At 38.0% G+C, this 12,861-nt stretch overlaps 1 protein-coding gene across 6 annotated transcripts in view; it reads left to right on the plus strand.

Moving 5' to 3' along the window:
* Positions 1–253: 253 nt before the first annotated feature.
* spz (Spaetzle domain-containing protein) overlaps positions 254–12,861 on the plus strand; it is a 47,445-nt gene continuing 34,837 nt past the window's right edge. For all 6 annotated transcript variants that reach the window (XM_065231060.1, XM_065231061.1, XM_065231062.1 and 3 more), the window contains exon 1: positions 254–876. In XM_065231060.1, the coding sequence (XP_065087132.1) occupies positions 787–876 (90 nt within the window). In that variant the 5' untranslated portion in view covers positions 254–786. The remainder of the gene's footprint in view (positions 877–12,861) is intronic.

Below are 12,861 nucleotides of genomic sequence, written 5' to 3' on the forward strand. Positions count from 1 at the left end.
CAGAAGCTCCAACATGCCAAAGAAAAACGAACATAAATATCTTTCGGAGTCAGCTGACTCTAATCAATTTAAAAATAAGCATAGCCTCCCTTATCATAGACTGGTTTCCGAGACAACGAGAGGTTTCGTTTCTCTCACGGGAATCCAAATATGATTAGCAAGTTTCTCTTTATCGGACTTCTCGAACGCACTCCGGCGCGGTGGCTACTGATTCTCTCGCGCAAACCACAGTTCGATCAGTCGATCTCTTTACATAGCTTCGATCGGACGTGTTAAGTGACGAGTGGTGCTGTATCGAGTGAGGCACGGATCGTCAACAAGTGTCTCCAGCAAATGGATAAGTTGTTGTAATTTGCTCCGTCCATACGCTTTGTTTTCGTATATGAGTGCTTTCGTGATCAACACGACTACTTACAATTTACCGGGTTTCCGAACAGGAAAAACGAGTACCTAGTGTTATTAGCAACCGTGTATTCAATGAGTGGGATCATTCAGTCAGTGGCATACACTAAATAGCAGAGCAAATTGTGAATACTACACATCACTGTGACATGCGCTTCTGTATTGGTACATAGCAAAGTGCGCAAATTAAGCTTCGAAATGTGCAACATATATATTTGGAGAATCAGAATCAAAATGTGAAATGATATCATCTCGCAGGTGAACAGTTATCGTAGAAAAATATAGCCTAGAAGAGCCAGCCGTAACTTGCGTACCAAAAAAGATCGTGGAAAAGTGCGTTTAGTGACAGGTGAACAACGAATAAAAATAAAACATAGAAAAGCAATGGTTCAAGGAACGGTTTGCAGTATTTGGCTGTCATCTACGCTGATGTTGATTCTGCTGATTTTGTGTACCATCAGTGTGATGGTAACGGTAAGGCCAATTTGACAGATATATGTCCGTCTTCTCATCAAGAGAACTATCAAACGGGTTTCCCCGCGTCTTTGAAGACGTGTTTCACCACTACAATGTTGAACAAAAGTCACGAACCTATGAATTATATAAACAGCATTTCAATCAATTATTTCATGTGCCACAGTTAGTAGACGGTCGCGTAGGTTTTGATGAAGGTCATTATTTTTGTAATTAAATTATGAACCACTTAACCTTAAGCTTGTTTCGTTATGGGAGAGGGATTCCCTGGAATTTCCTAAAACTACTATCAATATGCCAATATGCAGTGAACGTTGCTACAAGGCGGGCGTGCAAAATTATTTAAATATTGATGTTGATATATTTTTACCCGGCATGCCACTACGTTCAACGGTTGCTGTTGAACATAGTGGCATGCCGTATAAAAATAGAACATTGCTTTGATTAATGTGATAACTATGATTTGCGGGGCCTCATAGCCTAGTCAGTAAAGGCACGGTATTACCAAGCTGGAGGCAGCGGGTTCAATTCCCAGTCCGGTCGAGGGAATCTTTCGGGTTGGAAATTTTCTCGACTTCCCTGGGCATAGAGTATCATTGTGCTTGCCACACAATATACAAATTCATGCATTGATATTGGCATCGAAAGCTCTCAATTAGTAAACTGTGGAAGTTGAGAGCACGCAATGAGCTAATATGCGCTAAGCAATAAGCTTGAAATGCGAACAAGAAGAAGAAGAAGATGATTTGCGATAGTTAATTTAACATGATCATCTTATTCGGTTGAATTGTGTAAAATGGTTGTCATTTTTTCGACAACCGGTTTTTCGGCAATGGAAAATTCAATACCGATAAAACCTATGTAAACTGGTAATGGACAATTTTGTATCGTAAATGGAAAATTCTACTTATAATCAGCAATCTTTATCTATATGATGTGTATCCGAAATGATTGAGCATTTCCCAACAACGTTAATTTTGGCTGCCAAAAACTGACATTTTCAGAGTAATTTTATCTGCAAAATTGTAAAATTTTGCTTTAAAATCGCTTTACAGAGCAAATTAAACTATTTTCAATATTGCTGTCTTTCGTAAAAGATGTGTATTTTGATGATATTGAAAACTTTGAAGAACATGTTAAATCTATTAGTTAAGATTTATGATGTTAAGGTACTCCTGACAAAAATCCGTTTATATTTCGCGCAGAAACTTGGTGTCTTTAGTAAAATTTCATGAAATTCATAATTCTACAACTGTGCCCAAGGCATAAACATATATAAAAAAATAAGTTTTTCTAAGCGTAATACCACCTTAATACATTATGATATATAAACATTTCAGAAGATGCTGAATTACATTTCAAGAAACTTAAGAATTCTTCCAAGCAGTGCTGGTAAATATCATGTTCGTCATGAGAAAATTACAAAGCATTCCTGTCATTTTTCAATGAGGAAGCTCTCATTAGTTCTCTCTTGCCGGCGCCGGTGGTGTAGTCGTAAGCGTGACTACTTTCTCACCCCAATAAGTCTGGGTGCAATCCCAGCCGAGGTCGGTGGGGGTTTTTCTGAGGCATAAAAATCTCTGGTCACGCCTTCCTTCGGAAGGGAAGTAAAGCCGTTGGTCCTGGCCCATGTGCATTTGAATGGGTGCGATATCCTACGCAGGTATGGAAGCTGCCTTCCTGCACATTCGATTGCCGTCAATGGATGGCAATCGATGTCCGTCGGTGATTGGCACTAGATTGCGGAACAGAGACCGACGTTAAATAAAGGAATGAAGAAGAGATTAGTTTTCATATTTTTTGGAACCCAAATTACTAGTAAATTAAAATGAATTTCCGCAAGCAATAGTATGTAATCAGGAGAGTGAAAATATTTTATCAATGTCTACAGCACAAGTAACATATTTAATAATAAATGAGCTTGTTAATACATTTTGAACAAAAATTTCACGTTTTGTCATGCCAAAACAGTCGATGAGAATTTAGCGAAAATTCTTTCACCGTATTTTCGTCACTGCTTCCAAGATACCTAAACACTTAAGCATCGAAAAAAGCGAGAAAAGGGTTTTGACTTTCTTTTTTAAGAATTGTTGCACTGTGCGGTACTCAGTTGCTAACCGAAGCTATTTTATAAAAACAAAAAAAAATGTTTTTTGCATTTCTCAAATTCTCAAGAGTGAGGAAATCGCTAATAAAAGTGTGTTTTTATTTGTTATCGCCATCTGCGGACCTTTTTGTTATGACCCCCACGGAAAAAAAAACACGACGAAGACACAGAAGCGATTTAACCTAAATGCAAACTTTTATTAGCGTTTTCGCCCTTTTTGTCGCCCTTATAATGTGCGAAAAGCGCTATAATATGACCGTTGAACAATGATAAAGTTTTGAATTACTAAAAAATATTTTTAGTAAATATGAACTTTACACTGTAACATTAAAAGAACTTCAAGATGCAACTTTAAGTTCAAAATAGTGTTGGGAGGAAATTCAGTTATACTAATGTCAACATGAAGCTTTAGTACGATAATTTATCAGCTAGAGAAATTTCCGAAGAGGATAGATTGATAATTCCGTTAGTGTACGGTAGGGCGAAAATTAAACAGAAGCTAACATTGAGCGAAGGGCCTATAATGCTACAATACTAATCAAATGTGTACTCCTTTGATATTTCCTTAAATTCATAGGCAACAGAGTGCGCGTTTGACGTGCTTGTATACTGTCTGCGGTTGTGGAATAGTTCTAGCGACTTTTATCACTGAGTAAAGCCCCATGTTGCCGAAAACATTTCCAGGTGATAGTGTGTATAACTGTGTTTGTAACTCTTCTTAACCGAACTATTGTTTTGCTTCTCTCGTCATGACCAACGTAGTCATCTCAGAGAGACGCAATAGGGTGGTTTTGCGTGCTGTACCATCATCAGGCTTGTTTACGGTTACTCCCGCCCTGAGCTATTACATTCTATCAAAGTTGTTGTTACTCCACACGTGAAGTTTATGATTACAGAGGTGGGAGAAGTTGAGGAAATTCCTAAAATCCCATAACCCATGAGATGAGCTTGACAAATGAGTGCACATTTGAATAGTATTGTCTCATTAATTGCCTTTCGCTCAATTTCAACTTCTGTTCAATTTTCACTTCCGTAAGTATTGAACCGTATGAGTAAAAAAAACCGAAATCTTATTCAAAGTGTATTGTTTGCATCTGTCAAGTTTTATAGTTATTCATACGGTAGTTCCAGTCATGTCAGCGAAACAAGAAATTGTCCGTGAAAATAATGTGTACACTTACAATCAAAATCCAGAGGCGTGCCATCGATGGATCGCAAAAAAGTTTGGAATTGCTAATACAACTGTGTCTTGTGTGATAAGAGCCTTCAAGGAGCGTCTGAGTGCCCCAAGGTAGGAAGGAAGTGGTCGTAAAAGTGGTCAAATGGACAGTAAAATGGCCAGAAAAGTGGTGCAACAGTTCAAGAACCGTCCAAACATGTCAATTCGAGGTGTCGCTAAAAAGTCCAAGCCCAAGTAACATTGTATGTTTTATTGAGGTTTTATAGCATTCTACAAGTCTAAATCGTGGTCTACAGAACACCCATAAAACCCAAAATGTTACTTGGGAAGGTTTCAGTCGGTTTTTATGCAGAAAACCATGAAGCGTGCTGGGTTACATGTTTACAAGGTGCAAAAACCCCAAACCGGAATGAAAAGCAAAACATCACTGTGAAAACCCGCGCCTGGAAACTTTACTCGAAGTTGCTCACCAAATCGTGTAGGATGACGAAACTTACGTCAAGGCCGATTTCCGTCAACTTCCTGGACAAGAATATTTGCCAAGTCTAAGTTCGATGTTCCAGAGGATGTTCAAAAGAAGAAATTATTGAAATTTACAAAGAAGTTCCTGATCTGGCAGGTGATTTGCGGAAGTGCTGAAATAAGCGCTCCCTTCATCACTTCCGGAACAATCAACGGTGCGATTTACACGGAAAAGTGCGTTAAGAAGCGTCTCTTGCCATTCATGTTTTGGCCTGATCTAGCATCCTGCCACTACGCTCGAAACGTGTTGGAGTGGTACCGATCCAACGGAGTCAACTTTGTGCCAAAATATATGAGCCCAGCAAATTCACCGGAACTTCGCCAAATTGAAAATTCTGGGCAATTATGAAGACGGAACTTCGCAAACATCCCAAAACTATTAAAACAGAGCTGGATTTGAAGAAAATTTGGGTGAAATCAACAAAAACACTGGGGAAGTCGGCTGTACAAATTTTTATGGGTGGAGTGAAAACGAAGGTGCGGGCATTCGGGATGGGAGACAAAATTGAATAAAACCAATTTTGTAAATCATAGCTTATTAGTAGTTTTTCATTCCCGGAAAATTTCAAGAAAATCCGATAATCGGTTTGATTTTGGTGAGTAAATATGGGTGTGCCATTTTTATCGAATACACCCTTTATTACTTCATCTGCTGTGAAATTGTGAGTGAAATTGAAAAGTGAAATTTTCATATTTTAAGGTTTCTTGGCGCCATGATCTTGCCGCATTATTGCACAAACGAAAATCAAAACGGTCATCAAAAAACCTGATAATTTCTTGAATTCAAAGCATTTTCCATGTTGTAACATGCTAGCCTTAAAACTCAATATCAATGTTTACTGCTTTACTTCCCTTCCGAAGAAAGGCGTGATCAGAGACTTTATATCAGTTTTGTGAAACATAGCGAATCGTTTCCTATCCTTTCACTCCACTGAAAAATCTTATATTCAAAATGTTAATCTTAGCGATAAAGGACGGGTTGAAACGGTATAGTCAATGCTCTCGTCAAAGGTACTGAACAAATCACTTTTTAAAAGAGTGTATACCAGGGAGGCTTAAAATTAAGATTTTGCTCCACCAAGCTCAAGCGATTCTAAATCAGATCCTGATCATTCTCCCAAAATTTAGCACCTTGAATTTTATATAGAAACTAGTATGCGAAAAGTATACTTATTGTTCTCCTCAACCTAGCCTTTCACCAGAATCAATTATGGGTAGGCTTGCCAAATATACGATTGAGCTTGGTGGAGCAAAATCGATATTTTGAACCACCCTAGTGTATACCCGTACTTGAGTTCTTTTATATTAGTATTTAGAAACGCTAATATAAAAATACAATAAACGAACAATAACCCACATGATATGATTATTCCACAAATGGTTTGGATAATTTGGAAAAATAGAAAACTAGAATAGTGCCTTAGTGGTTACGACCTTCCGGATTTCTTGTGAGGTAATAGTTTAGGCACAGACAAACAGACATAACACTCGCAAGTTGTTCATCGAACAAGCATTTAACGGACAATTTAAAAGTATCGTAGTTGGTAGTACCACCACCTGTGGCGTGTATAGTCAATTCCCTTGCGTTTGACGTCCAAACACTACCGCTATCCACAGTGTACTCAACAGATGGCGGTAATGTCTTAGCGACGATGTTTTACAGTGAGAAATATTCAATATGTTATGTCTGTTTGTCTGTGGTTTAAGTGTAAATCATTTCAGATCTGTGCGAAATCGTAAAATAAGACAGTTACTGATAGAAATTGGCAAGATGTTCTTTTCATTGAACATCTTGCCAATTTCAAATGCTATAATTTGCATTGCGAAAAATCATTATTCTAATGTTAACAAACGGTTTGGTTGACGTTTCCTCTTGGACTCACCTGGCGCACTCTACACTGGTGGTGCTTTAAAAAGGCCTATCGGAAACTGAGTGATGACACCACATCGTGTTTTGATTTGCGCTGTACCATCCGCTCAATGGTGGGACTTTTGGCAGATTTCGTTTACGACACCCCGGTAATCTGAGAGTTTTTAATATGAACACTTTTTTGTTTGAACCCCGCTAATCTGCACGCCGAGCAAACAAAAAGTTGCCCAAATGTTATTTAGCACATGAAATGGAGTGAAGTGAAAGGCAAAGATCCGAAATGGAATACAGCTTAGCTTAGCTTAGCTTAGCTTAGACTGACTGCACATATCAATGGTTGCTACTCCGTGATTGATCAGAGTCAGTGAATCAACTGGTCGGGAGTGACCGTCCATTCTCATTGTACAAGTTTCAGTGACTTCATATTTTGTAGATCAATAACGGCGCCACCCACGTCCTTGCTATCAGGTGGGAGTAGGGAAGGAATATTAGAGTGACCTTTGTTGTTTGGGGGCTCAACAAAAGACACAGGAAAGGAGATTTTGTTAGTTAGTTGGGTTCGTTGGATCAGTATTCAGTCTTGATCAATAGATTTAGCTATTTGAACCAAAACCGGAAACGAAAGAAAAAAAAAATATACGAATCACTTCCATCGTAGTAAAGATGTACCACGCCATATAATACATATGTTCACTACCCTCCAGCATCGAACTGCCAAAACAAAGGACCACAACACCCGCACTGAACACTGCAACACGCAAAAGTTCGCCATCACCAAACACTGAAAGCTCCAGTAACACCCAAAATAGTTCAGCGGAGGAACAACCTATCTGGATGCCGCAGCATCTTCTTATAATTCACTCCGTGTTCATTCACACCTGTGTATTGTTGTGATTTATGAAATAAATTAATTAGCGTTCATAAAAATAATTTTTGCAAATCTTCTTACCTTATCACTCAGGTCGATACTTTATTTACCTGATTCTGTCATACGTAAGAGGACGATTTATATCCTTCTACAGTTAAACAAAAACTATCGTCTCTGAAAGACTCTCGATAGAATTACACGATGAAAACGTGACATCCGACCACGGTGAACAGGCCTCCCAGGAGGCAATGCAATTCGCAGGCACACTTACAACCGCTGATTACAAAAAAAAACACAGCCGTTCAAAGAAACGGATCCAATAAACGTCACTCTTTCTAAAACACACCCGTCGTCATCGAACGGCAAACAAAAGAAGGAATCGGTGGGCAATTTTGTGATACGGAATTTCCACTGAAAACTGAACCGGGAATACACGAATTTTACCCCACCCAATTAAAATTATCACTGGCGATGCCACAAATTTCTGGTCTGAGAGAAAAAAATCAAACAACGGAGATAGCGCCAAATCTTTTGATGCTTGCAAACACGATGAATCATGTTTTCTTTCTCGATTCTAAAACTTCTCGGAAATCGAGAAAACCACAAATCACAAGTATAACCGGAGTGTCATCTCTGATCAGGCAAATGCAGCCGAAAACTATGAAAATAAACGCACGCAAAAAACAGAGAGCAAACTTTAAACACCACCGTATCCGAAGGGGTTCGAAACTGCACTCGCAAAGATCCGAAATAGAATATAGAATCAAAACGAAACAGCAAATAAGGTTACCAGAAACTTACTTTTTCTGATCGTCATAGGGTTCTAGAAGTTCAAATGGGGGCGACCCCGGCGTATTGGTAAGAATCCATACCTTTAACGCCAAAATCACGAGATCAAATCTCACCCCCAGACAAGTAACGAATGACCCAAGATCGTTAAAGTGACTATGACAACAACAACACCAAAAGTTTAAATTAATAATGAATTGCGTTAGTATGCACGAAGTGTCATTTATATTAACGGGGGTCCACGGTAGTTGCTAAAATATTATTAGGGAATGCCTCCAATGTTTTTATTTGAACAACATGCTAAATACAATACATTCAGTCTTCCAGTTTTGCTAACACGATTGTTTACTCTAGGCCTGTATACATGCATGCAGCTGATCAAAGCTTCCGTGACACATGACCTAATGCAAGCATTATTTGTGGTGGTTCCAGAATTGACTTAAATTTTGGTATTTGCTTCAAGCGACGATTTGCTAAGCCCTTATAAACCGGTATCATACACAAACGATATCAAAGATGTTTCGACCATACCGCATGATATCCCAAATTGGTGGATAAGTGCTTCTTATGGTTATTGTTTATGCGGGAATGCACTGTGCAGTGTGTCTTTTGTAAATTTACTGAAACATGTTTCAGTTGACATGTTCTAGGGAAAATAGATCACGAGACGTTTCTGATTTTTCAATCCATGAATGAACTTTTTCAGGAGGCAAGTTACATAACCTTTGAGAGAATTACCAACAAGATTATCAGTTATGTCAGGCAAACTGACTATAAATGATTATGATTCCCTGTGCGTCTCTAGTAATCATCACTGGGTGTTGGAGAGTGCCGCAGTGTTCAAAAGAGGGTGCTGACTCGGTTGGTTCTGAAGGTCAGAGTGATTAACCTTCTGTCAAAATATTCGAATCCAATTCCCTCTTATCACTGCCATTCATGGCTAACAGTAATAGTGATGTATAGCCAAAAATGAATATTAATCGAAAGGAAAGATATTTTCACCAACATTTTATATTATATAGAGTTAATAACTGTGTTTTAGGAATATTACTTAACTTCATAAGGCACACGACCGTTGAATCTGACTCATATTTGAGTTCCGTTCACTAAAATCTGGCAAAAACCTTAGGTCATTCAAAGACATACCTGTAAAGTTGTTTACAGCTCAATTATTAAATAAGATATGGCATAACATGTAATTGCGGCTTCGTATTAGACCGTTTATAAGCAGACTGAGAATAACTTCAAAGATCAATAAATATTGCAAATTTATCTGTGCTACTTAATATAAGTAACATTCACTTCAAGTTAGTACTTCAAATGATTTCAACATTGATTCTCTTAGGGGATTCCCCAATTACCGGACTGAAGCGAGCGCCGCTTTCATTGTGAACACATTACTGCTTGCCGCCTATAACCTGTTTCATTTTATGACCAATACAGACGGTTGCTGATGTTATTCCCTCTTTCACTATATTTCTCATAGGCCAAACCAAAACAAACATTTGTCATGGGGATTGTTAAAATATATTTATACTTTATTTTATAAATCGATACTATTGATTGGTATACCATTTGATACTATTGATAATTCAACATTTTAAGTACACCAAGCTATTGCCACCAAAATGTAATCTCTAAGTTAAGACGTCGCACATTCAAAATGATGTGATTCAATGTAGCGCCTATCCGTAGTCTACTTCCAGCCACAAAGGCGTAGAGACAGATAGAGATAAACTGTGGTGCGTTGCTATACTATGCAATGCTATGGTGTGCGGAGGATTAGTTTGGTTTGATTTACCTACCTGAGATGTGATGCGATGGTGTAATGAAGCGGCTGCCCGTGAGCGAGTATGCAAGCTAATAAATTATTCAGTTTGTATGGCTTCACTGACAGTTCACGGATGCTTTGAAATAGCTAGATGCGGACGAGCCTGCAAACGTTTTCGGTCGGGAATTAAATCAATTGCTGGAAAACCAGCGGTTGAGGAAAATTTCCCCACCAAAAGTAATTAACTCTCGTATGTGTATGCACCCTAGAGTAGTAGTGGAATCCAATCAAGTCTGTATCAGTAACGGGTGATTGTGTGGAATACGATGAGTTACAAAATTATTGAATGATGCCCTCAAAAATACAAAAAAAAATGCGCATCAAACAATGGGTTTAACAGAGAAAAGTGTTGTATTAGGTTATGCGATTTTTGCTTCCTCAATCTGCAAATACAATGCAAAACTGACCGTTTGGATTACCCAAGACAGAGAAAGCCAAAATCATATATCATTGTAAATTGCTTCAAAGCATGATTTTTTACGAGTCATTCTCGAATGATAAGATATATAAGTACACATTCATTCTCCTGCACAGTACACACCATGAAGCAAGGACACGAAACATTCCTAAATGAACATTTCAATAGTTCCTATATATGTTCACCTAGATACAATCTTTAATTTAATGCTTGCGCTTATAATTGTATGCATCAATATTGCAAATTCACCGCTCAGACCGCAGAAGTGAACGAAAGAAGATAAAAACGTTTCGAAAATCAATCGATATACGAGTTGTGGCATGCAGGAGACTTAAGTCAAGTAAATCGAGCCATACAAACCACCGAACAATGTCATCTCGTTGAAAATGCGTCGGAAATGTGTAGCTTGTGTTCTGAGTAGTAACTACTAATCGCATCGTGTATATAGGGCACACCAAATCCACTAATCATATTTCAGTTAAATTACAAGTTGACGTCAGACTAACCCAACTAGAAGCAAAATTTACACCTGTACAAATAACAACCAACTAGAGTGAACCGGAAATAAACCTATCCCGTGCAAAGCAGAACAATCAGGTCATTATCATCGTGCTTTTGTTTGCAATGCAGGCGTGTTTGTCTGGACGCAGCTCATCGTCGATCAGGTAAAACCATCACGGCTATGCTGCCACTACCCTGCTAATCCCTCACGCCATTGTTCACTTTTATGATCTCGATGAATTATTCATAGACAGAACGCGGTGTGAAGCATTAAAAAGTCATTTTTTGTTATTTTATTAATCTGTGCGTAATTGCCTGTCAAGTGGAAATGATCCCAACATAAAATAATTCTATGCCGATGCGATTTTTGTTTATTTTTTCTTAATCCTAAGCTTTTATGCTCAAAACTCTTCTTTTTTAATGGTTGTATTTTTGCTCCGCTAACTAAAAAATCAAGAAAACAAAAGATTTGTCTAAATTGATTGATGAGCGTTTTAGTAGAACAATTGAACACCTTTTTCGTAGATTTTTCCATTTAGTTCTACTACTTTTGTATCACTTTCACATTTCACTTTCACTAATTCACTTTGTGAACGTATAAGAGAAAGCAAAAAGTGAATGTGATACAAAATTAGTAGAATTAAATCAAATATTTTGGCTTTTTCAACAAAAATGTACACAGCTCTACAAATCAAGAGCTACTCTCTTCAATCTCAGTCGGCGCCGCGGGGATGTTCTGAGGCATAACATCTCTGATCACGCCTTCCCGGTTCATGAGTTGATGGATCGATAGGTAGGGTCCAGGCGTCGGTAGCATCGAATTTATCGACCATTCGTCTTCGATTACAAGCTTCAAGGTACACAGAAAAAATAAAAAAAAAATAAATAAATTTAGATACTCTGAGAGTGACATACGAGCGTCAATTTTGACTTAAATTTGTGTCAGAACAGACGCGGAATACTCAATCAAACGTACTTTTCGTCGAGCAACGAACTTTCAGTCTCGGAGCTCTTAACATTTCATGATATGTTTGTTTACGTCTCATCTTTTATGTCAAAGACGGATTCCGTCACGTGTAAAATTAGTTATTTTTTGTTAGTTTATTTTTTTTACAACTCTTGTACTGAAGCTAAGTAAAATGAAAAGAACCCTCAAATGATATTGTAGATTTGTAAATTGTGATAAATTTCCTATAAGAATTGAACAAGAGTTTATTATTTGAGTAGCCTAAACTATGTGGTGAGTGACTATGTTGTGTGACGTTACAACGTTGGATACACTGCTTGGACAACTTCTTGGATACACTGGTCAACAAATACTCACAAAAAAGTTTCCAGTCTAGAATCATTTTTAAGGTTTTGACGTAGGACTACGTCTGTGATTTATATATGGGGGTACACTTTGTGGAAACATGGAAAATGAAACATGTAACAAAATTATGAAAGATTTTGCACGTTAATAACTCAGCTGCCCCTGAACCAATTTCAATAATTTTATCAACAATCGATCAGATATATTTCTACGTAGCTAAAGAATTAAGACTATATCATTTTTTTTTTTTCAAAATGTCACTATTGAAAATTGCACGAATGTGCAACTGTTGCTTTGATAATTAAAATTATCACCGATTGTCTGCGAAAAGCGATTTCCCTAACACAGATTTCAAAGTTGAATTTCATCTGGTCTCACCAAACGGTGTTTATTCAATCAACGCGTGGTGAGCGGTGGTGTTCTCCAGTATACAACGAAATGTCAACGGCCATCCATAAATTACGTATATTTTTGACCAATTAACCCCCTTCCCCCTCGGAGCGTGTTTTGCAATACACCTAATACATGGCCGGTCCCAACTTCTGAAACCCCTCTGCTCCCTCAACTACTACGTTATTTATGAAAGT

Source organism: Ochlerotatus camptorhynchus, unplaced genomic scaffold, assembly GCF_037179485.1.
Source record: "Ochlerotatus camptorhynchus isolate MF236.1 unplaced genomic scaffold, CSIRO-AGI_Acam_v1.1 ptg000338l, whole genome shotgun sequence".
Lineage (NCBI taxonomy): Eukaryota > Metazoa > Arthropoda > Insecta > Diptera > Culicidae > Ochlerotatus > Ochlerotatus camptorhynchus.